General features: G+C 37.7%; 1 protein-coding gene across 1 annotated transcript in view; it reads left to right on the top strand.

The window, feature by feature from the left end:
* ADAMTS6 (ADAM metallopeptidase with thrombospondin type 1 motif 6) overlaps nucleotides 1-26,423 on the top strand; it is a 303,804-nt gene that overhangs the window by 114,092 nt on the left and 163,289 nt on the right. Inside the window, exons 7-8 of the mRNA XM_047087098.1 lie at nucleotides 8,432-8,475; nucleotides 12,608-12,713. Of these exons, the coding sequence (XP_046943054.1) occupies nucleotides 8,432-8,475; nucleotides 12,608-12,713 (150 nt within the window). The remainder of the gene's footprint in view (nucleotides 1-8,431; nucleotides 8,476-12,607; nucleotides 12,714-26,423) is intronic.

Below are 26,423 nucleotides of genomic sequence, written 5' to 3'. Positions count from 1 at the left end.
TATAACTTTAAGTAGCTGCAGAGATTATAGTTAAAAACATGTTAACGGTAACTATTGTCTATTTCACTGAATCATGAAAAATGTTTACCATATGGTTGAATGGGCTAAATCAGCCCTCATTGCCAAACTCCTTAGCTAAGTCAGACTTGTTATCAATAACACACCTGACTTCATTTTTTAGATCAAATTAACATGTTAATACATTCCATGCAAACTCTCTCGCTTCTGAATTCAAACTATATCCCCTTCTAATTTTCTTGCTTTATTCATAATGGATGGACCCCAGGATGAATGCATTCTTGAATTATCTCTTTGCATATATTCTTGAGACTTTTACAGCCAGGAGGCAATACGCCATAACAATGTTTGGGATGGGTGAGACGTATGCTTTCTTTTTTGTAAAATAGAAACAGAGCAATTATGAAAGGAAAAAGAGGAAAGGAAAACTGGTTGCTTGCAGGTGCTTGCATTTGTAGGCAGGTCAGTTTTAGGAAAGGGAATATATGGAAGTTGAGAATTTGGATATAGATTCCCTATAGATATTTGTATCTGCGTTACTTATGAAAAGTCTTTGTTAACATTTTCTTGAAGACTCCTGGGATGGGTTATGTGTACGTAACATTATAGGCATTGGATAGTATGATCACGAGGTAGATTGTGACACAGAGAATATACTTTCTGGTGCTTTGGTAAATACACCAAGTACCCTTTCTATATCTTACATTCAAGAATGTACAGATAACTGCAATCCCATGGTTTACGAATTACGAGACAAGGAGTGCAGGGATGAGTATGTGAATGATCAGAAGAGAAAGCTATGCTAGAGAAGAAATCCCCTTCCCCAAATGTAAAGCATACAAGATGAAGAGTTTGAAATTCTAAAAATAGGCAAAGGGAATCTCCAGGGTTTTTAATGAGTTCAATGGTAAGGTGGAATGCTATTTATGATATTTGTTTCTTTTTTTTTTTAATATATGAAATTTGTTGTCAAATTGGTTTCCATACAACACCCAGTGCTTATCCCAAAAGTTGCCCTCTTCAATACCCATCACCTCCCCTCCCCTCCCTCCCACCCCCCATCAACCCTCAGTTTGTTCTCAGTTTTTAAGAGTCTCTTATGCTTTGGCTCTCTCCCACTCTAACCTCTTTTTTTTTTCCTTCCCCTCCCCCAAGGGTTTCTGTTAAGTTTCTCAGGATCCACATAAGAGTGAAACATATGGTATCTGTCTTTCTCTGTATGGCTTATTTCACTTAGCATCACACTCTCCAGTTCCATCCACGTTGCTACAAAGGGCCATATTTCATTCTTTCTCATTGCCACGTAGTACTCCATTGTGTATATAAACCAGTTTCTTTATCCATTCATCAGTTGATGGACATTTAGGCTCTTTCCACAATTTGGCTATTGTTGAGAGTGCTGCTATAAACATTGGGGTACAAGTGCCCCTATGCATCAGTACTCCTGTATCCCTTGGGTAAATTCCTAGCAGTGCTACTGCTGGGTCATAGGGTAGGTCTATTTTTAATTTTTTGAGGAACCTCCACACTGTTTTCCAGAGCGGCTGCAACAGTTTGCATTCCCACCAACAGTGCAAGTAGGTTCCTGTTTCTCCACATCCTCTCCAGCATCTATAGTCTCCTGATTTGTTCATTTTGGCCACTCTGACTAGCGTGAGGTGATATCTGAGTGTGGTTTTGATTTGTATTTCCCTGATGAGGAGCGACGTTGAGCATCTTTTCATGTGCCTGTTGGCCATCTGGATGTCTTCTTTAGAGAAGTGTCTATTCATGTATTCTGCCCATTTCTTCACTGGGTCATTTGTTTTTCGGGTGTGGAGTTTGGTGAGCTCTTTATAGATTTTGGATACTAGCCCTTTGTCCGATATGTCATTTGCAAATATCTTTTCCCATTCCGTTGGTTGCCTTTTAGTTTCGTTGATTGTTTCCTTTGCTGTGCAGAAGATTTTTATCTTCATGAGGTCCCAATAGTTCATTTTTGCTTTTAATTCCCTTGCCCTTGGGGATGTGTCAAGTAAGAAATTGCTGCGGCTGAGGTCAGAGAGGCTTTTTCCTGCTTTCTCCTCTAGGGTTTTGATGGTTTCCTGTCTCACATTCAGGTCCTTTATCCATTTTGAGTTTATTTTTGTGAATGGTGTAAGAAAGTGGTCTAGTTTCATTCTTCTGCATGTTGCTGTCCAGTTCTCCCAGCACCATTTGTTAAAGAGACTATCTTTTTTCCATTGGATGTTCTTTCCTGCTTTGTCAAAGATGAGTTGGCCATACGTTTGTGGGTCTAGTTCTGGGGTTTCTATTCTATTCCATTGGTCTGTGTGTCTGTTTTTGTGCCAATACCATGCTGTCTTGATGATTACAGCTTTGTAGTAGAGGCTAAAGTCTGGGATTGTGATGCCTCCTGCTTTGGTCTTCTTCTTCAAAATTACTTTGGCTATTCGGGGCCTTTTGTGGTTCCATACGAATTTTAGGATTGCTTGTTCTAGCTTCGAGAAGAATGCTGGTGCAATTTTGATTGGGATTGCATTGAATGTGTAGATTTCTTTGGGTAGTACTGACATTTTAACAATATTTATTCTTCCAACCCATGAGCACGGAATGTTTTTCCATTTCTTTATATCTTCTTTGATTACCTTCATAAGCTTTCTATAGTTTTCAGCATACAGATCTTTCACATCTTTGGTTAGGTTTATTCCTAGGTATTTTATGCTTCTTGGTGCAATTGTGAATGGGATCAGTTTCTTTATTTGTCTTTCTGTTGCTTCATTATTAGTGTATAAGAATGCAACTGATTTCTGTACCTTGATTTTGTATCCTGCAACTTTGCTAAATTCATGTATCAGTTCTAGCAGACTTTTGGTGGAGTCTCTCGGATTTTCCATGTATAATATCATGTGAACTGCAAAAAGTGAAAGCTTGACTTCATCTTTGCCAATTTTGATGCCTTTGATTTCCTTTTGTTGTCTGATTGCTGATGCTAGCATTTCCAACACTATGTTAAACAACAGCGGTAAGAGTGGACATCCCTGTCGTGTTCCAGATCTCAGGGGGAAAGCTCTCAGTTTTTCCCCATTGAGGATGATATTAGCTGTGGGCTTTTCATAAATGGATTTTATGATGTTTAAGTATGTTCCTTCTATCCCAACTTTCTCGAGGGTTTTTATTAAGAAAGGATGCTGAATTTTGTCAAATGCTTTTTCTGCATTGATTGACAGGATCATATGGTTCTTATCTCTTCTTTTATTAATATGATGTATCACGTTGATTGATTTGCGAATGTTGAACCAGCCCTGCATCCCAGGAATGAATCCCACTTGATCATGGTGAATAATTCTTTTTATATGCTGTTGAATTCGATTTGCTGGTATCTTATTGAGAATTTTTGCATCCATATTCATCAGGGATATTGGCCTGTAGTTCTCTTTTTTTACTGGGTCTCTGTCTGGTTTAGGAATCAAAGTAATACTGGCTTCATAGAATGAGTCTGGAAGTTTTCTTTCCCTTTCTATATTTTGGAATAGCTTGAGAAGGATAGGTATTATCTCTGCTTTAAACGTCTGGTAGAACTCCCCTGGGAAGCCATCTGGTCCTGGACTCTTATTTGTTTGGAGATTTTTGATAACTGATTCAATTTCTTCACTGGTTATGGGTCTGTTCAAGCTTTCTATCTCCTCCAGTTTGAGTTTTGGAAGTGTGTGGGTGTTTAGGAATTTGTCCATTTCTTCCAGGTTGTCCAGTTTGTTGGCACATAATTTTTCATAGTATTCCCTGATAATTGCTTGTATTTCTGAGGGATTGGTTGTAATAATTCCATTTTCATTCATGATTTTATGTATTAGGGTCATCTCCCTTTTCTTTTTGAGAAGCCTGGCTAGAGGTTTATTAATTTTGTTTATTTTTTCAAAAAAAAAACAACTCTTGTTTCATTGATCTGCTCTACAGTTTTTTTAGATTCTATATTGTTTGTTTCTGCTCTGATCATTGTTATTTCTCTTCTTCTGCTGGGTTTGGGGTGTCTTTGCTGCTGTGCTTCTATTTCCTTTAGGTGTGCTGTTAGATTTTCTTTTTGGGATTTTCCTTGTTTCTTGAGATAGGCCTGGATCGCAATGTATTTTCCTCTCAGAATTGCCTTCACTGCATCCCAAAGCGTTTGGATTGTTGTATTTTCATTTTCGTGTGTTTCCATATATTTTTTAATTTCTTCTCTAATTGCCTGGTTGACCCACTCATTCTTTAGTAGGGTGTTCTTTAACCTCCATGCTTTTGGAGGTTTTCCAGACTTTTTCCTGTGGTTGATTTCAAGCTTCAGAGCACTGTGGTCCAAAAGTATGCATGGTGTAATCTCAATTCTTGTATTCTTATGAAGGGCTGTTTTGTGACCCAGTATGTGATCTATCTTGGAGAATGTTCCATGTGCACTCAAGAAGAAAGCATATTCTGTTGCTTTGGGATGCAGAGTTCTATCTGTCAAGTCCATCTTACCCAGTGTATCATCATATCTGTCAAGTCCATCTTACCCAGTGTATCATTCAGGGCCCTTGTTTCTTTATTGACCATGTGTCTAGATGATCTCTCTGTTGTTGTAAGCGGGGTATTAAAGTCCCCTGCAATTACCACATTCTTGTCAATAAGGTTGCTTATATTTGTGAGTAATTGTTTTATATATTTCGGGGCTTCCGTGTTCGGCGCATACACATTCATAATTGTTAGTTTTTCTTGATGAATAGACCCTGTAATTATTATATAATGCCCTTCTTCATCTCTTGTTACAGCCTTTAATTTAAAGTCTAGTTTGTCTGATATAAGTATGGCTACCCCAGATTTCTTTTGACTTCCAGTAGCATGATAAATAGTTCTCCATCCCCTCACTCTCAATCTGAAAGTGTCCTCAGGTCTAAAATGAGTCTCTTGTAGACAGCAAATAGATGGGTCTTGTTTTTTTATCCATTCTGATACCCTATGTCTTTGGTTGGCGCATTTAGTCCATTTACATTCAGTGTTATTATAGAAAGATATGGGTTTAGAGTCATTGTGATGTGTGTAGGTTTCATGCTTGTAGCGATGTCTCTGGTACTTTGTCTCACAGGATCCCCCTTAGGATCTCTTGTAGGGCTGGTTTAGTGGTGATGAATTCCTTCAGTTTTTGTTTTTTTTGGGAAGACCTTTATCTCTCCTTCTATTCTAAATGATAGATTTGCTGGATAGAGGATTCTCGGCTGCATATTTTTTCTGCTCATCACATTGAAGATATCCTGCCATTCCTTTCTGGCCTGCCAAGTTTCAGTAGAGAGATCCGTCACTAGTCTTATCGGTCTCCCTTTATATGTTAGAGCACGTTTATCCCTAGCTGCTTTCAGAATTTTCTCTTTATCCTTGTATTTTGCCACTTTTGCTATGATATGTCATTAGGAAGATCGATTCAAGTTGCATCTGAAGGGAGTTCTCTGCGCCTCTTGTATTTCAATGCCTTCTTCCTTCCCCAGATCAGGGAAGTTCTCAGCTATTATTTCTTCAAGTACACCTTCAGCACCTTTCCCTCTCTCTTCCTCCTCTGGGATACCAATTATGCGTAGATTATTTCTCTTTAGTGCATCACTTAGTTCTCTAATTTTCCCCTCATACTCCTGGATTTTTTTATCTCTCTTTTTCTCAGCTTCTTCTTTTTCCATAATTTTATCTTCTAGTCCACCTATTCTCTCCTCTGCCTCTTCAATCAGAGCTGTGGTCATCTCCATTTTATTTTGCAGCTCATTAATAGCATTTTTTAGCTCCTCCTGGCTGTTCCTTAGTCCCTTGATCTCTGTAGCAATAGATTCTCTGCTGTCCTTTATACTGTTTTCAAGCCCAGTGATTAATTTTATTACTATAGTTCTAAATTCACTTTCTTTTATATTGTTTAAATCATTTTTGATCAGTTCGTTAGCTGTTGTTATTTCCTGGAGGTTTTTTTGAGGGGGATTCTTCTGTTTCGTCATTTTGGATAGTCCCTGGAGTGGTGCAGGACTGCGGGGCACTTCCCTTGTGCTGTCTTGAATAACTTGCATTGGTGGGCGTGGCCGCAGTCAGACCTGACCTCTGCCCCCAGCCCGCCGCTGGGGCCATAGTCAGACTGGTGTGTGTCTTCTCTTCCCCTCTCCTAGGGGCGGGATTCACTGTGGGGTGGCGAGGCCTGCCTGGGCTACTTGCACACTGCCAGGCTTGTGGTGCTGGGGATCTGTCGTATTAGATGGGGGTGGATCGGCAAGGTGCATAGGGGCAGGAGGGGCAGGCTCAGCTCACTTTTCCGTCAGGGCCCTGCGGCACCAGCAGTGAGTCAGAACCGCCGCTGGAGGGATGGATCCATAGAAGCACAGCCTTGGGTGTTTGCGTGGTGCAAGCAAGTGCCCCGACAGGAACTGGTTCCCTTTGGGATTTTGGCTTGGGGATGGGCAAGGGAGATGGCACTGGCGAGTGCCTTTGTTCCCCGCCAAGCTGCGCTCTGTAGTCCGGGGCTCAACAACTCTCCCTCCCATTGTCCTCCAGCCCTCCCTCTCTCCGAGCAGAGCTGTTAACTTATAACCTTCCAGATGTTAAGTCCCCCTTGCTGTCCGAACACACTCCGTCTGGCCCCTCCACTTTTGCCAGCCAGACTCGGGGGCTCTGCTTGGCCGGTGGGCTGCCCCTCTGCCCTGGCTCCCTCCCGCCAGTCCGTGTAGCGCACAATGCCTCTCCACCCATCCTACCCTCTTCCGTGGGCCTCTCTTCTATGCTTGGCTCCGGAGACTCCATTCTGCTAGTCTTCTCGTGGTTTTCTGGGTTATTTAGGCAGGTGTAGGTGGAATCTAAGTGATCAGCAGGTCGCGGTGAGCCCAGCATCCTCCTACGCTGCCATCTTCCTTCAAAAAAAAAAAAAAAGTGATATTTGTTTCTTGAAAATACATTTTGATCTGGTGAACAAGAAGGGATTAATTATTAATCCCTTCCCTCAGTATTATGGACTCTTATTTATGTACAATCAAAGAACTTTTATAACTTGGATTTTCCTGTAGCTTGTGAAATATTATATTTTACCTGAAAAGCTTTCATTTCTAGCATAAAACATAGGCTAATAAAAATGATCAGTGTTTTTAAATTTCTTTTTTATTCTCACTTTAAAATGCAATGCTTTTGGTTTTTTTTTTTTTTTTTTCAACGTTTATTTATTTTTGGGACAGAGAGAGACAGAGCATGAACGGGGGAGGGGCAGAGAGAGAGGGAGACACAGAATCGGAAACAGGCTCCAGGCTCTGAGCAGTCAGCACAGAGCCCGACGCGGGGCTCGAACTCACGGACCGCGAGATCGTGACCTGGCTGAAGTCGGACGCTTAACCGACTGCGCCACCCAGGCGCCCCAATGCTTTTGGTTTTAAAGATTACAAGAATATATAAAAATGCTTAGAATAGGTTTTCTTTTTTTTTAAAAATTTTTTTTTTTTCAACGTTTATTTATTTTTGGGACAGAGAGAGACAGAGCATGAACGGGGGGAGGGGCAGAGAGAGAGGGAGACACAGAATCGGAAACAGGCTCCAGGCTCTGAGCCATCAGCCCAGAGCCCGACGCGGGGCTCGAACTCACGGACCGCGAGATCGTGACCTGGCTGAAGTCGGACGCTTAACCGACTGCGCCACCCAGGCGCCCCTAGAATAGGTTTTCATATCAATATTGATTTAGCTTTCTAAATGTAATGTATTTTAAAATCTGCAACATTACCTATGGACTTAATATTTTCTATTTAGTTATAATGCAGTATAGCATTAAAGTCCAGCCAACATTAGGAAAGCTTCTGTTGAGATATTTGTTTAACTATTTGCAAATTCACTTAAAAATACTTGTATTTTAAACATGCTAAATTGATGGTATGCAAGTAGGAAAACTATGTGATATCAATTTTATTCCCATTGCTGTATTGGGCTAATTTTTTAAAACAAGAACCTGTGTTAGAGTTGAAGGAACTCCAGATAGTTCTCATAGCTCAGCAGTATAAAACACAATCTGTGGGTATAATAAAAAAAATATTCCAGCAGGTTCAAAGAGATTGGGGATAAAAAGCCACTCATTTGCTTTTTTGTAGAAGCAGTAGCAATCTGCAGACAAGCTATTCTAGCTTCAAAACAGTATGGTAGATGGTTTTCTGGAACTTGCAATTACAGAAATCCACTTTAACCTTTCTTTCTTACTGGCAGGTGTCCCATTGGCTTGCAGCCAGAGGCTGCGAGTGTAGTGCAGCCGGTGTGTCCCCCAGAGTGCTGAAAATGCCGACACTCCAGCTGGCTGCTCATAATTGCACTGATTGTGGTCTGACAACCCAGAGCTCCAAGAAAGAAATGTGATGAATATACGAAAATATTTTACAAATTTGATCAGATTACAAATTTCATCTCTCTTTTTTCTCCTCTATAGATATGATATCTGCACTTATAAAAATAAGCCCTGTGGAACATTGGGTAAGTTTTTTATGAAGGGAGGATAGTTCAGATTGTCTTTTTGGTCCAGTGACTTTACTCTTCATCATTAATTTGGTCATTTTCCCTTCTGGCACATCTGAAATTACTCCCATAAATTGTTAAAAATTTAACCTTTGTGGTATGTCACTTACTAGGAAACAAGTGGAATGATGATTAAAAACAACTTAGAAGATGTTTCTAAATCTTCAAACAATCATGTTGAATCAAAAGTTACCACTCTATAATGTATTTTCCAAAAATACCAAGGAATTTGAGAGCAAAGGAAAGCAAACAGCATCTTCAAATATCAGGCTAGGAAAGGAAAGGGGGAAAACTGGTGGGGGATACTTAAAGGAGAGATGTTGTGTTCTTAATGTACTTCCTTCGGTGCAATTTTGTGGAACATGTATATCCCTATAAGTTAGGATATTAGAAATTTTCAGTACCTGAACAATAATAAAATAAGAGAGAGAGAGAGAGAGAGAGAGAGAGAGAACAGGAGTATTTTTCTTTTGCTCCCCAAATATCATTTGTTTTTTTGAAAAGTGTTTCTGTAGTATTTTAGAATTTAAAAAATTACATTTTGTTGCAGAGCATAACCTCATTCTGGTTAAAAGTTAACTGCAAATATAAATGGAGGGAAATGATAGCTTTCAAGTAGACTTAATTGTTAAACAACTAGAGTTATTTTTAAGAACAGGCTTTTTTTTTTCTATGATAAATTTTTTAGTGTCATAGAGACTTTATACAGACACAAAAGTTAAGCACCTGAAGGTGAATTTTCTACTGTCTCTATGAAAAGTCTCAATTTTCTTATATGTAAAGGAACAATTGTGAAATCTATTCCTATGCCCCTCAAAAGAATTTTGGGAAGATCAAATTTAAGTAGAAATGGGAGAAAAGATGTTACCCAATTTCCTAGGGAGTTCAGAAAACCACCTGTTTATAGAGACTTGTCTTGATTTTTATCTGCCTTTCCACTCTTCTCCTACCGCATTTCCCTTGGGATTTAAGGGTAAAGAAGAAATCCCAATTAACCAATTTGAGTATTTATAGTGGAGAAGTTTGCTAGTTAAAAAGCATAATGGCAAAAGAGCTGTCTTTCCTTAGAGATCTCAGTTCAAAAAGATTTAGGTTTTTAGGTTAATTAGACAATGTAATTCATTGGAAAGGACCCTAAACTGGAAACTAACAGCTGGCTTTGACAGTTTCATTGCATTAGCCTTTACTCTTCATTTAGGACTTTGTTCCTCAATTTCCTTATCTACAAAGTAGGAGCAGTATCTGCCCTTATGCAGCAGGGATATTGTAAAAATCATTTCAAGAAAGATGTTTGGTAAAGAAGTACTATAAAATGCACTGGTATTATTACTTATTGTAGAAATTATACTGTTTAACCTAACCTCTCTATTATTCAAATTCAATAAAGCATTTACTAAGTGCTTAATCAATTTTAGGTACAATGGACACTAAGCTTCAAAGCTAGAGCTTGTATTTTTCTAGTATATATATATTCTGAGGATATACATATGTGTATATATGTATACATATACATACACATATTGTATTCTGATTTTTGAAGGTAGATTATTTACATTGAGATATGTTCTTTATTAGGATATTAGTAATAACACTGCCTGTACTTTTCTTGTTATTTTTACCAAAGTAGATTCAAGATATTTTTCTACCCTACATCTCTTTTTTTCCCCCGAGTATGTATTCGAACTTTTATAATTTATTAATTTCTCAAATGAATACAATAATACTTTAGTACATGTCAATGCATTTTCAAGCTCAGTATAAATTATTTTTCAAATTATAAACCATTGTAAATTATTTTTTGTATTATGTCACGGTGAAAACTGAGTGCATATGTTTACATGTGTTGACCTTCATATGTGGAAAATATATTATCAGTACAGAATTTATCAGGTTTTTTTCTTTTTGGGTGGTTATTCTGGCAACTTTCATGTTGGTTTTATGCTAATACTTGCATATTGTACTTAGTACTTCTGATGACCAACTGTTACATGGCTAAGTAGATTTAAGGGTGCAAACTGTGGCCATCAAACTGAGGAAATCTAAATGACCCAAAGAGTAATCAAACCCCTATTAACACAATCACACGTAAGAACTTTGACAACTTCAATTTTATAGAAATACAGAAAGTTGTAGGGGTTGTAAAAATAACATCTAAATTATTTTATTTCACTTAAGATTAAGCTCTGCATTTTCAACTAGTAGTTATTTCCCAAATATGTTTTTTCTAAAGTTGTTCTTTTAGTAGAACAACTAAGTTAATTTTCTATCAGATACAGAAGTAAATCTGTGCTTGCAAATACACCTTGGGGAGTCATTGAGAAAAATACTACCACATGGCATAAACCAAACAACCACAATAACAACAAGCAAAAAGCTAACCCATGGAATAATATATTTTGGAAAATAGAAGAAATGTTACTTTCACAATAATTATTCTTTGTAATTGTTTTTTAGCCAAATTTCATAAAGCTCAAAACAGAAACATTTTTCAGTGTGGCTTTGTTCTCCCAATATCATGGATGATATTGAACTCAATAGCTTAAAGCCAGATAATCTACAGCAAACGTTTTTTGTATTCTTTCTCTCCTTCTCCTTCTCTCTCTTTCTCTTAATGGAATTTGGAAGTAACATTGATTAAATATTTTTGATTAACAAAAAAAAATCAAGTCACCTTGCCCCAACTAGTACCTCTTTTTACTTCCTCTTCTTCAGGTCTCAAGACTTCTAAGTCAGTAGAAGGACACTACAAGATAACACTAGTATTTATAATAACTCAGAGAGGCAGAAATCAACCTCTTTCCCAACTCCTGCTCCTTCCACATAAAACAGTAGGAAAAGCAAACAGTCTATTAGGTAATCTAACACTGACCTCAACTTTGTTCCAGTGTGGCTATTATGTTCATATTTTATATTAGAAGGTACAGAGAAACAATTTCTAGAACTTTCTTGTCAGTAAAAATATTAACTGAATAGCTGTTACTATTCCAAATTAGTGTAGCTGGGAAATTGTACTTAGCATAGAACATTGTTTATTGCAGTCAATAAATATTCATTGAATTGAATTCGAACCACTTTTTGTGGGGAGATAATTATTACTTGGGTAATGATAGTAGACTACTAACATATAAAATATAAAATGTTTTTTCTACTTTTCCTTCAATTTCTTCTAAATAACTGTCATCCCTATATGTGTTAAATATGATTTGGCATCTGTTTCCTTATGACACATGACATTTTATCTTTCACACAAAAATTCTTTTTTCTAAGTACTGTTTTAAAGTTATGTATTAATTCACAGGGCATGATATTTATTTGGAAGTAAATATGAAAGCTTTTACAGGCCAAAATTCCCAAGGGAAGAATACCTTGAAAACATAACATTTCACTAAAATCAGCAAGTTAACACTGTAGTTTTTGCTTTATTAGTAAAACTAAGACATTGAAGGGGGATGGGAGAGGGATAAATACACTGAGTGCGTGAAAGACTTGCTTTCCATTAAAATACCAAAAGACACTGTTGCATCACTACCAGGACTGATTTCAGAAGATTAAAAAAATGCAAAACCTATTTTTTAACAGTTCTCCTTTTTCTCTTTTGAATCATTCATTTTTGCTTTTATAAAAAAAAGTCATTAAAAAATTATTTGGGATTCCCTTTTTTTGGTAACTAAAAAGTTGCTTGTATATTTTTATGAACCCACTAAACTTAAACAGATCTCTTTAGAAAAATAATGTGGATATATTTTGCTTTCTACAGCCTAAAGAATGTTAAAATAGAAATGCTTTCTTGAATTCCCTCTTCTGGCTCAAGTTACTAGGTGGTCCCAAGTTACCAGAAGTAAAATTTATAAATCTAACCCCTAGTCTAGACATTTTCCAGCACTGACTGCAGTTCAAAAAATATTAATGTCTAGCCGGCAAAGTGAAACTCCCCCCAGTGATTTTGCAAATGACTAGAAAGTTAACCTTTTGCCAACTGCTCCTTCTGTGCATGGAGGTTATTAAAAAGAATCCAGGCATTTATAAGTATGGGCTTTTTAAGACTGAAACACCTTGGCTTGACCCTTTGTGTCTCCTTCTGTTTATTCAGGCTTGGCCTCTGTGGCTGGAATGTGTGAGCCTGAAAGGAGCTGCAGCATTAATGAAGACATTGGCCTGGGTTCAGCTTTTACCATTGCACATGAGATTGGTCACAAGTGAGTGAGTTTAAGAAAATCAAAATAAATTTTAGAACTCCACTCTTTTGAGCAACTCATAACTACTGTGTGGAACGCCTGTGCTCAACCGTATTTTACCGCCTTTTTGTCTGATTTCAATAGAGAATGTTATCATTTGGGGTGTTGAGATAAATCATCTTAAGAACTGGAGACTTGTTAAATAATCTTTATGGTTCAATGACCCATAGTTTTAGAGTGGTGAATGCACCACACTTAAGTTTTGTTACATGTATTTGAAATAATTTACCTTTAGCATGGTCTGCTCATCACCTAGTTCCTCCAAGTTAAATTGTTTAAGTGATCTGTTTTTTCATTAAGTGACAACACCTATATATTTTAAAATCACTATTGACACTGCTACCATAAAGTCTGCTTTGACTTTTCACTCTTCATACAGCTGTGAACATACCTTTTCCAAACATAAAGTTTGTGCAATTGATGCTGTGTAACTTGTGTTTTCAGGTGTACTTGTATGTCACTGACACACACACACACACACACACACACACACACACACACATACATACACAATCAAAACTGATGTTACAGAGAGCAGTGAGACATCATTTTCATCACTTTTTAGGAGGCTCTGGAGTTTTTAATATTTGCTTTAAATAAATCTGTGCCCCAAACTGTCCTATGGCTGTCCCCCCGAATACACACACATAGCAGTAAAATCCTTACTTTGTTTATTTCAAGCAACAGGCAGTAGTAAATGTAAAAGCCTGCTCATGTGGAAGGAGAGAAATTTGAAAACTGTAAAAGGATAGTCAAACAGTTTTAAGTGAAACAAGCAGCCTATTTGCAGGAACTCCTGACATTTGTATGATTTAAGTTTTACAGTCTACTTTTTTGGTAGAGAAATGGATGGGGGAAAAGAAGAACAAATAGAAATGAATGTTTATTATACACTTGCCTCAGAGGTCATTCCTAAGATAAATCTGTAGTTCAGCTATTTTTTTTTCAAAGTGGAGAGTGAAATTGAGTCAGTCTGTTGCATTATTTTGAAGATTGCAATTTAAATTGTACAAAATTAGTGTTGATTTATGTAAATGCAAATGACTAGCAAGTTTAAACCTAACTTGATTCAGACATGAGGAAAAGTCAGTATTACAGTTTTAATGAAGTCTTAAAAATATTGGTATTCTAGTTTCCATTGCAATAAACAGCAGGAGTACAAAAGGGGAAAGCCTCTGAACCAGTCAGTTTATCTTCAACGCACTTAAAACTCTGGCTCATTAATGACTGTCATAATCTTATGCAACCAGACTGAATTTAATAGGTTCCGTTGGATTCAATTACATTGAAAGGTTAGGACAAGTAACATACAGTGGATAAATTATGTATGTATGGGAGCACCATTTCCACATGCAGTCATAAGTTAGTCAGTGTCAGCAGATGCATTGTAAGGCTCATTCTTGTATGTACTTAATAGCTGAAGTGAGAGTTTATCTTTCTTTGTATCTTTTATTAAGATGAAGATTCTAACTGACCTTCTCTGTCAGAATTCCTAGAGTCCTTTTTGTTGTTTTTGGCCTCTTGGGTAATTCCTTCTAATTCTTTGTAAGATGAATGGTTTGTACCTTATGTAGAAGATTATGAAAGAGAAGTAGAGTATCAATATACCTTTTAAGATTTATATGCTCTGGAATAACTTTATTTCGCAACTAATTCTTGTTTGATAATGCAACTGCTAAAAAATGAGGAGGTGGGGAATCTACAAAATGCTTTATGTTGAGAGCCAGAAGAAATTCTTCCATTTAAAAATGTTATTTGACAAACTAAAAATCAGCTATCTTTCCATGTCCAGTTGATTAATGGGTCAGTTTCCTCTATTCCCTTTTCCCCAGACAATGAGGCGGGATATATCTAACATATCTTTTTCAATGTAACAAATTATTATTTTGTCACTTAAGGAAAATCTATTTCATGGATGGAGATCCCTTGACTTGTTTTTAAGATCTTGGGCTTAGCTTTAAGGAACTTAGCAAGTCAACTCTGGCACAACTCATGGCATCACTAAAATACAATCCCCTATTCTCCCTGAAAGAAAGCAACAGCCATGGTAAATATATCAGGTATAGTTTTCAGATAGAGTGTGCTGAATTTTTATAACTTGTGTCATTTAGTAGGATGGATTGTAAGTGATGTGACAATATCTGCAGGTTCATCACAGTGAAGAATATTTGACTATAAATTATTGAGAAGTGCCCTCATTGAATCACTAGAGTGAAGATTTTCAATGTATTCTTTACATTGTGTAGAATATGGTTTTGCACCCACTGTATACTTGTGTAGGTATAGAATATCCATTTTAAACAGGTATGGGACAAATTTTTCCTTGAGTAGGCCTTGGTGACCACTTTTAGTGGTGGGGGTGGGGGGTGGACCATACGGGAATTGAATTAGTGACCACTTTTATTTCTCTCCATGGCTTTGTGAAAACAAGAAAGATTGAGGTTTATGCAATATTTAAGTAACATGTCTAGCTGTAATGTAGCTATAAGCCAAAGGCAATTAATGAACCTTATATAAATGAATGTTCATTGAAATATTTTTTTGTTAATAAACTAGTTGCCATAGATTTCAGCAATTGAAAAAATTGAAAAAATTTCAGCAATTGAAAAAATTATGATGTTGAAAGGGGATGGCAAGAATTCAACCAGACTTCTTTATGTTGAGAAAAGTCTGATGTTTCCACATGGTATAAGAATAAATAATCTTAAAAAGATCTTAAAAATTGTCATAGTTATTTGAGATGCATATTTCAATATGCAGGACTGACGTGACAGGATGTCTGAGATTTACTTTGAAAAGAAAATGAAAAAGAGAAAGATAAGGCAAGAATAGCATCTTGAATTTTATCATCTTGAAAATATATGAATGGGAGTTCATTATGCCACTCTTTCTACTATTGTACATGTCTGATATTTTCTCACAAAAAAGAATAGGTCCTAAGATCATAAATCTTTTAATTAACTTAACCCATTTATTAATTAATCATGATTTAATGAACTATAACTCTGATTTTGAGAGAATTTATGGAAGTGTTAAATGTTTTAGCAAAAGCTGCAGGTGTATATTGGCCTTGCTTTTGGAAATCAGTACCAATGTTTCGTCTTACCGATAGGAATATAGAAGATTGGTTAAGAGATGATTTTTTTTTTTTTTAAGGAGAAATGTGGCAGACTTCATGACAAAATGGTAAATTAGGCTACCTGTATTAGGAAGCTCTTATTACTATTTTCTTTTATCTGAACTTGCCTTTTCCTGTTGCAAGTACTTAGGTTGTCTCTAAATGCTTGATTAGGGCTCTACTTTCATAATAGAAGGCTAATAATTAACATACACTGAGGGATTCTTAATATTTGAGACTGTATTTGGGACTTTAATGCTTTTTGTCTAGTTTTGATGTCAAAACAATGTTAATCTTATAAATGAGTGAAGAAGTATTCTATTTTCTGGAAGAGTTTGCTTTCCCATGAGTACATTTTAAAACATTATTTTGGTATAATTTACATACAATAAATATGCATACATTTTGAGTATGGATCAGTGAATTTTGGCAAATGTATATAACCGTTTAACCACCACCATAATCAAGATATCAACATTTCCATTACCTGAACAAGTCCCCTTATTCCCTTTTATAGTCAGTCTCCACCTTTTCTCTGGGCCCAGACAGCCACAGATCTACTTTCCATCACTATAGATTAGCCTTGTCTTTTCTATAGTTTCATTTAAGTGGACTTATATAGTGGGTACTCTTTTGTGATTAGTTTCTTTCCCTTAGCATAATGCTTTGGAGATTCACCCATGTTGTGTGTACCAGTAGCTTTGTTGTTGTTGTTGTTGTTGTTGTTGTTGTTTTCTGAACAATATTCCCTATTAATAATGATAGCACCTACCACATTTTAGGTTTTTTCTAGTTTGGGGCTATTATGATGAATAGAACTGCTGTGAACATCCACATGCACGTATTTGTTTGGACATATACTTTCATCTGTCTTGGGTGGTACTGTTGGTAGTATGGTATGTGTTAGGTTCACTCTATCATAAACTGGTTTTCAAAGCGTCTCTATACCACTTTACATTCTCACTAGCAATCTCTGAGAGTTCTGATTACTTCAAGATCCTTGCCAACATTTGTTTTTGTCTTTTTAAGTTTAGCCATTATTATGCATTTCAGTGGCATCTCATTGTAATTTTAATTAGTTAAGCAACTATTTTCTGGTAAATAGTGATGTTAGTGATGATGAGCATCTTTTCATATACTTATTTGTCACTCATTATCTTCTTTGAATATCTAGTCAAAATCTTTTTCCCACTCTTTCTTTTTAACTGTGGTGTTTTCTTCTTATTGAGTTGCAAGATTTCTCATTATAACCTGGGTAAAAGTCTTTGTCATATATACATAATGTGACTGTGACTATCTTCTCCAGGTCTGTTGTTTGCCATTCATTTTTTTTTATGGTATTTTGTAAAAAAAACAAAATTTAAAAATTTTGATGAAGTGTAATTAAAAAAATTTTTCTTTTATGGCTTGTGTTTTTTGTGTCCTGAAATGTCTTTGCCTACTTCAAAATTGTAAACGTTTTCTTCTGTATTTTTGTCTAGAAGTTTTATACTTTTAGCTTTTTATATTAAGATCTATGATCCATTTTGAGTTAATTTTTTGTGTAGTGTGAGGTAAAAACTCAGGTCCCTTTTTTTGTCATGGATATCTAGTTATTTTAGCACAATCTTTTAAAAAATTGGTTGGTTTGTAGTTTTAATATCTTTGTTGAGTTCTGTATCAGAATAAAGTTAGTCATACAAATTAAATTGAGTTGAGTTTTAGTGTTAGAATAAAGTTAGTCATATAAATTGCTCTATTTTCTGGAAGAGTTTGTACACATAAGGTTAATGTTATTTCTTCCTTAAGTGTTTGGTAGAATTCACCAATGAAGCCATCTGAGCCTGGAATTTTCATTATGGGAAGATTATTGATTAATAATTTGGTTTTTAAATTAAATATAGGATAGCACATTATCTAAATCTTTTGAGTTTTTTTGTTAATTATGTCTTTCAAAGCATTTAGACTATTTTAACTAAATTGTCAATTTATTATCATGCAGTTTATAATAATCCCTTGTCTTTTTTAATGTCTGTCATATGAATAATGATGTTCCACCATTCATTCTTGATATTTGTAATTTGTGTTTTCTCCTTTTTTCTTTTTTTTCCAGCTTTATTGAGATATAATTGACATATAACACTGTATAAGTTTAAGGTGTACAACGTGATGATTTGATACACATATATATTGTGAAATGATTACCATGATAAGGTTAGTTAACACATCCATCACATCATATAATTAATTACCTTTTCTTGTGTGTGTGGTGAGAGCATTCAAAATCCACTCTCTTAGCAACTTTCAAGTATACAATACAGTATTGTCAACTATAGTCATGATACTCTACACGAGACCTCCAGAATTTATTCATCGTATAACTGGAAGTTGTACACTTTGAATACCTCCATTTTCCTTCACACTCTAGTCCCTGACAACCACTAGTCTACTTACTGTTTCTAGGATTTCAGCTTTTTTAGATTATACATATAGGTGAGATCACACAGTATTTGTCTTCAATCTGACTTAATTCACTTGTAATTCCCTCAAGGTTCATCTTCATCGAACCAAATGACAGGATTTTCTTTCTTTTTATGACTGAACAATATTCTAGTGTGTGTGTGTCTGTGGATCTATATACCACATTTTCTTTATCCATTTATCCCTCGATGGACACTTAGATTGTTTCTATATTGTGGCTATTGTAATTAGTTCTCCAATGAACATCTATTTGAGATAGTCATTTCATTTCCCTTGGCTGTATACCCACAAGTGGGATTTATGGATCATATGGTAGTTCTGTTACTTTTTTGAAGAACCTCCAAACTATTTTCCATAGTGGCTATACCAATTTACATTCCCATCAACAAGGGTTCCCTTTTCTTCCCTTTCTTACTGGCTTTTGTAATCTATTGTCTTTTCATATTAATCCTTCGAACAGGTGTGATGTGATATCTCATTGTAGTTTTGATATGCATTTCCCAGATGATTGGTGATGTTGAAAACACTTTTCCCCTATATTTTCTTCTAGGTCTTATGCTTAAATCTTTAACTCATTTTGAGTTAATTCTTATGAGTTGTGCAAGATAGGGGTCCCGTTTCATTTTTTTGCAGTCCAATTTTTTCCACCCCATTTACTATGGAGGACTATTCTTTTCCCATTGAGTATTCTTGGCACCCTTTTATTTTTTATTTTTTTTTATTTACTTATTTTTATTTTTTATTTTTTAAAATTTACATCCAAATTAGTTAGCATATAGTGAAACAATGATTTCTGGAGTAGATTCCTTAGTGCCCCTTACCCATTTAGCCCATCCCCCCTCCCACAACCCCTCCAGTAACCCTGAATTTGTTCTCCATATTTATGAGTCTCTTCTGTTGTGTCCCCCTCCCTGTTTTTATATTATTTTTGTTTCCCTTCCCTTATGTTCATCTCTTTTGTCTCTTAAAGTCCTCATGTGAGTGAAGTCACATGATATTTGTCTTTCTCTGACTAATTTCACTTAGCATAATACCCTCCAGTTTCATCCACGTAGTTGAAAATGGCAAGATTTCATTCTTTTTGATTGCTGAGTGATACTCCATTATGTATGTGTGTGTGTGTTTGTGTGTGTGTGTATGTGTGTGTGTGTGTATGTGTGTGTGTGTATATATATGTATATATATATATATATATATATATATATATATATATATATATAAAACACATTTTCTTTATCCATTCACCCATCGATGGACGATGGACATTTGGGCTCTTTCCATACTTTGGCTATTGTTGATAGTGCTGCTATCAACACGGGGATGCATATATCCCTTCAAAACAGCATACTTGTATCCTTTGGATAAATACCTAGTAGTACAATTGCTGGATCATAGGGTAGTTCTATTTTAAATTTTTTGAGGAACCTCCATACTGTTTTCCAGAGTGGCTGCACCAGCTTGCATTCCCACCAACATTGCAAAAGAGATCCTCTTTCTCCACATCCTTGCCAACATCTGTTGTTGCCTGAGTTAATGTTAGCCATTCTGATAGGTGTGAGGTGGTATCTCATGGTGGTTTTGATTTGTATTTCCCTGATGATGAGTGATATTGAGCATTTTTTCCTGTGTCAGTTGGTCATCTGGATGTCTTCTTTGAAGAAATGTCTATTCATATCTTTTGCCCATTTCTTCACTGGATTATTTGTTTTTTGGGTGTTGAGTTTGATAAGTTCTTTATAGATTTTGGGTATTAACCCTTTATCTGATATGTCATTTGCAAATATCTTCTCCCATTCTGTTGGTTGCCTTTTAGTTTTGCTGATTGTTATCTTCACTGTACAGAAGCTTTTTATTTTGATGAGGTCCCAGCAGTTCATTTTTGCTTTTGTTTCCCTTGCCTTCAGAGACATGTTGAGTAAGAAGTTGCTGCGGCTGAGGTCAAAGAGGTTTTTGCCTGCTTTCTCCTTGAGGATTTTGATAGCTTCCTGTCTTACATTTAGGTCTTTCATCTATTTTGAGTTTATTTTTGTGTATGGTGTAAGAAAGTGGTCCAGGTTCATTCTTCTGCATGTCGCTGTCCAGTTTTCCCAGCACCACTTGCTGAAGAGACTGTCTTTATTCCATTGGATATTCTTTCCTGCTTTGTCAAAGATTAGTTGGCCATACGTCTGTGGGTCCATTTCTGGGTTTTCTATTCTGTTCCATTGATCTGTCTGTTTTTGTGCCAGTACCATACTGTCTTGGTGATTACAGCTTTGTAGTATAGCTTGAAGTCTGGGACTGTGATGCCTCCTGCTTTGGTTTTCTTTCTTGGCACCCTTTTAAAATGTTAGTTGAGGGATTCTGGGAAGATGGCGGCGTAGGAGGACACTGGGCTCACCGCGCGTCCTGCTGATCACTTAGATTCCACCTACACCTGCCTAAATAACCCAGAAAACCGCCAGAGGATTAGCAGAACGGAGTCACCAGACCCAAGTGCAGACGAGAGGCCCACGGAAGAGGGTAGGAAGGGCGGCAGGCGGTGCGCGCTCCATGGACTGGCGGGAGGGAGCCGGGGCGGAGGGGCGGCTCGTCAGCCAAGCAGAGCCCCCGAGTCCGGCTTGCAAAAGCCGAGGGGCCTGACGGACTGTGTTCCGACAGCAAGCGCGACTTAGCGTCTGGGAGGTCATAAGTTAACAGCTCTGCTCGGAAAGCGGGAAGGCTGGAGGACAAAGGGAGGGAGAGCTGCGGGGCCCCTGGACGACAGAGCTCAGTTTGGTGCGGAACAAAGGCGCTCCCCAGCGCCATCTCCCCCGCCCATCCCCCAGCCAAAATCCCAAAGGGAACTGGTTCCTGCCAGGGAAATTGCTCGCTCCGCGCAAACACCCAACTCTGTGCTTCTGCGGAGTCAAACCTCCGGCAGCGGATCTGACTCCCTCCTGCTGCCACAGGGCCCCTCCTGAAGTGGATCACCTAAGGAGAAGCGAGCTAAGCCTGCCCCCCTGCCACCGTGCACCTTGCCTACCCACCCCAGCTAATACGCCAGATCCCCAGCATCACAAGCCTGGCAGTGTGCAAGTAGCCCAGACGGGCCACGCCACCCCACAGTGAATCCCGCCCCTAGGAGAGGGGAAGAGAAGGCACACACCAGTCTGACTGTGGCCCCAGCGGTGGGCTGGGGGCAGACATCAGGACGGACTGCGGCCCCGCCCACCAACTCCAGTTATACACCACAGCACAGGGGAAGTGCCCTGCAGGCTCTCACCACACCAGGGACTATCCAAAATGACCAAGCGGAAGAATTCCCCTCAGAAGAATCTCCAGGAAATAACAACAGCTAATGAGCTGATCAAAAAGGATTTAAATAATATAACAGAAAGTGAATTTAGAATAATAGTCATAAAATTAATCGCTGGGCTGGAAAACAGCATACAGGACAGCAGAGAATCTCTTGCTACAGAGATCAAGGGACTAAGGAACAGTCACGAGGAGCTGAAAAACGCTTTAAATGAAATGGAAAACAAAATGCAAACCACCACGGCTCGGATGGAAGAGGCAGAGGAGAGAATAGGTGAACTAGAAGATAAAGTTATGGAAAAAGAGGAAGCTGAGAAAAAGAGAGATAAAAAAATCCAGGAGTATGAGGGGAAAATTAGAGAACTAAGTGATACACTAAAAAGAAATAATATACGCATAATTGGTATCCCAGAGGAGGAAGAGAGAGGGAAAGGTGCTGAAGGGGTACTTGAAGAAATAATAGCTGAGAACTTCCCTGAACTGGGGAAGGAAAAAGGCATTGAAATCCAAGAGGCACAGAGAACTCCCTTCAGACGTAACTTGAATCGATCTTCTGCACGCCATATCATAGTGAAACTGGCAAAATGCAAGGATAAAGAGAAAATTCTGAAAGCAGCAAGGGGTAAACATGCCCTCACATATAAAGGGAGACCTATAAGACTCGTGACTGATCTCTCTTTTGAAACTTGGCAGGCCAGAAAGACTTGGCACGAGATTTTCAGGGTGCTAGACAGCAAAAATATGCAGCCGAGAATCCTTTATCCAGCAAGTCTGTCATTTAGAATAGAAGGAGAGATAAAGGTCTTCCCAAACAAACAAAAACTGAAGGAATTTGTCACCACTAAACCAGCCCTACAAGAGATCCTAAGGGGGACCCTGTGAGACAAAGTACCAGAGACATCACTACAAGCATAAAACATACAGACATCACAATGACTCTAAACCCGTATCTTTCTATAATAACACTGAATGTAAATGGATTAAATGCGCCAACCAAAAGACATAGGGTATCAGAATGGATAAAAAAACAAGACCCATCTATTTGCTGTCTACAAGAGACTCATTTTAGACCTGAGGACACCTTTAGATTCAGAGTGAGGGGATGGAGAACTATTTATCATGCTACTGGAAGCCAGAAGAAAGCTGGAGTAGCCATACTTATATCAGACAAACTAGACTTTAAATTAAAGGCTGTAACAAGAGATGAAGAAGGACATTGTATAATAGTTACAGGGTCTATCCATCAGGAAGAGCTAACAATTATAAATGTCTATGCGCCGAATACCGGAGCCCCCAAGTATATAAAACAATTACTCATAAACAGAAGCAACCTTATTGATAAGAATGTGGTAATTGCAGGGGACTTTAACACCCCACTTACAGAAATGGATAGATCATCTAGACACACGGTCAATAAAGAAACAAGGGCCCTGAATGAGACATTGGATCAGATGGACTTGACAGATCTATTTAGAACTCTGCATCCCAAAGCAACAGAATATACTTTCTTCTCGAGTGCACATGGAACATTCTCCAAGATAGATTGCATACTGGGTCACAAAACAGCCCTTCATAAGAATACAAGAATTGAAATTATACCATGCATACTTTCAGACCACAATGCTATGAAGCTTGAAATCAACCACAGGAAAAAGTCTGGAAAACCTCCAAAAGCATGGAGGTTAAAGAACACCCTACTAACGAATGAGTGGGTCAACCAGGCAATTAGAGAAGAACTCAAAAAATATATGGAAACAAACGAAAATGAAAATACAACAATCCAAACGCTTTGGGACGCAGCGAAGGCAGTCCTGAGAGGAAAATACATTGCAATCCAGGCCTGTCTCAAGAAACAAGAAAAATCCCAAATACAAAATCTAACAGCACACCTAAAGGAACTAGAAGCAGAACAGCAAAGGCAGCCTAAACCCAGCAGAAGAAGAGAAATAATAAAGATCAGAGCAGAAATAAACAATATAGAATCTAAAAAAACTGTAGAGCAGATCAACGAAACCAAGAGTTGGTTTTTTGAAAAAATAAACAACATTGACAAACCTCTAGCCAGGCTTCTCAAAAAGAAAAGGGAGATGACCCAAATAGATAAAATCATGAATGAAAATGGAATTATTACAACCAATCCCTCAGAGATACAAACAATTATCAGGGAATACTATGAAAAATTATATGCCAACAAATTGGACAACCTGGAAGAAATGGACAAATTCCTGAACACCCACAGTCTTCCAAAACTCAATCAGGAGGAAAGAGAAAGCTTGAACAGACCCATAACCAGCGAAGAAATTGAATCGGTTATCAAAAATCTCCCAACAAATAAGAGTCCAGGACCAGATGGCTTCCCAGGGTTGTTCTATCAGACGTTTAAAGCAGAGATAATACCTATCCTTCTCAAGCTATTCCAAGAAATAGAAAGGGAAGGAAACCTTCCAGACTCATTCTATGAAGCCAGTATTACTTTGATTCCTAAACCAGACAGAGACCCAGTAAAAAAAGAGAACTACAGGCCAATATCCCTGATGAATATGGATGCCAAAATTCTCAATAAGATACTAGCAAATCGAATTCAACAGCATATAAAAAGAATTATTCACCATGATCAAGTGGGATTCATTCCTGGGATGCAGGGCTGGTTCAACATTCGCAAATCAATCAACGTGATACATCACATTAACAAAAAAAAAGAGAAGAATCATATGATCCTGTCAATCGATGCAGAAAAGGCCTTTGACAAAATCCAGCACCCTTTCTTAATAAAAACCCTTGAGAAAGTCGGGATAGAAGGAACATACTTAAAGATCATAAAAGCCATTTATGAAAAGCCCACAGCTAACATCATCCTCAACGGGGAAAAACTGAGAGCTTTTTCCCTGAGATCAGGAACACGACAGGGATGCCCACTCTCACCGTTGTTGTTTAACATAGTGCTGGAAGTTCTAGCATCAGCAATCAGACACCAAAAGGAAATCAAAGGCATCAAAATTGGCAAAGATGAAGTCAAGCTTTCGCTTTTTGCAGATGACATGATACTATACATGGAAAATCCGATAGACTCCACCAAAAGTCTGCTAGAACTGATACATGAATTCAGCAAAGTTGCAGGATACAAAATCAATGTACAGAAATCAGTTGCATTCTTATACACTAACAATGAAGCAACAGAAAGACAAATAAAGAAACTGATCCCATTCACAATTGCACCAAGAAGCATAAAATACCTAGGAATAAATCTAACCAAAGATGTAAAGGATCTGTATGCTGAAAACTGTAGAAAGCTTATGAAGGTAATTGAAGAAGATTTAAAGAAATGGAAAGACATTCCCTGCTCATGGATTGGAAAAATAAATATTGTCAAAATGTCAATACTACCCAAAGCTATCTACACATTCAATGCAATCCCAATCAAAATTGCACCAGCATTCTTCTCGAAACTAGAACAAGCAATCCTAAAATTCATATGGAACCACAAAAGGCCCCGAATAGCCAAAGGAATTTTGAAGAAGAAGACCAAAGCAGGAGGCATCACAATCCCAGACTTTAGCCTCTACTACAAAGCTGTCATCATCAAGACAGCATGGTATTGGCACAAAAACAGACACACAGACCAATGGAATAGAATAGAAACCCCAGAACTAGACCCACAAACGTATGGCCAACTCATCTTTGACAAAGCAGGAAAGAACATCCAATGGAAAAAAGACAGCCTCTTTAACAAATGGTGCTGGGAGAACTGGACAGCAACATGCAGAAGGTTGAAACTAGACCACTTTCTCACACCATTTACAAAAATAAACTCAAAATGGATAAAGGACCTAAATGTGAGACAGGAAACCATCAAAACCTTAGAGGAGAAAGCAGGAAAAGACCTCTCTGACCTCAGCCGTAGCAATCTCTTACTCGACACATCCCCAAAGGCAAGGGAATTAAAAGCAAAAGTGAATTACTGGGACCTTATGAAGATAAAAAGCTTCTGCACAGCAAAGGAAACAACCAACAAAACTAAAAGGCAACCAACGGAATGGGAAAAGATATTTGCAAATGACATATCGGACAAAGGGCTAGTATCTAAAATCTATAAAGAGCTCACCAAACTCCACACCCGAAAAACAAATGACCCAGTGAAGAAATGGGCAGAATACATGAATAGACACTTCTCTAAAGAAGACATCCAGATGGCCAACAGGCACATGAAAAGATGTTCAGTGTCGCTCCTTATCAGGGAAATACAAATCAAAACCACACTCAGGTATCACCTGACGCCAGTCAGAGTGGCCAAAATGAACAAATCAGGAGACTATAGATGCTGGAGAGGATGTGGAGAAACGGGAACCCTCTTGCACTGTTGGTGGGAATGCAAATTGGTGCAGCCGCTCTGGAAAGCAGTGTGGAGGTTCCTCAGAAAATTAAAAATAGACCTACCCTATGACCCAGCAATAGCACTGCTAGGAATTTACCCAAGGGATACAGGAGTACTGATGCATAGGGGCACTTGTACCCCAATGTTCATAGCAGCACTCTCAACAATAGCCAAATTATGGAAAGAGCCTAAATGTCCATCAACTGATGAATGGATAAAGAAATTGTGGTTTATATACACAATGGAATACTACGTGGCAATGAGAAAAAATGAAATATGGCCTTTTGTAGCAACGTGGATGGAACTGGAGAGTGTGATGCTAAGTGAAATAAGCCATACAGAGAAAGACAGATACCATATGGTTTCACTCTTATGTGGATCCTGAGAAACTTAACAGGAACCCATGGGGGAGGGGAAGGAAAAAAAAAAAAAAAAAAAAAAAGGA

This window comes from Lynx rufus, unplaced genomic scaffold (genome assembly GCF_022079265.1).
Source record: "Lynx rufus isolate CCGP_SWC_20201006 ecotype Redwood Valley unplaced genomic scaffold, mLynRuf1.p SCAF_1, whole genome shotgun sequence".
NCBI classification, from domain to species: Eukaryota; Metazoa; Chordata; class Mammalia; order Carnivora; family Felidae; genus Lynx; species Lynx rufus.
Note: the sequence above shows the minus strand (reverse complement) of the source record. Positions and strands in the feature narration are given on the sequence as shown.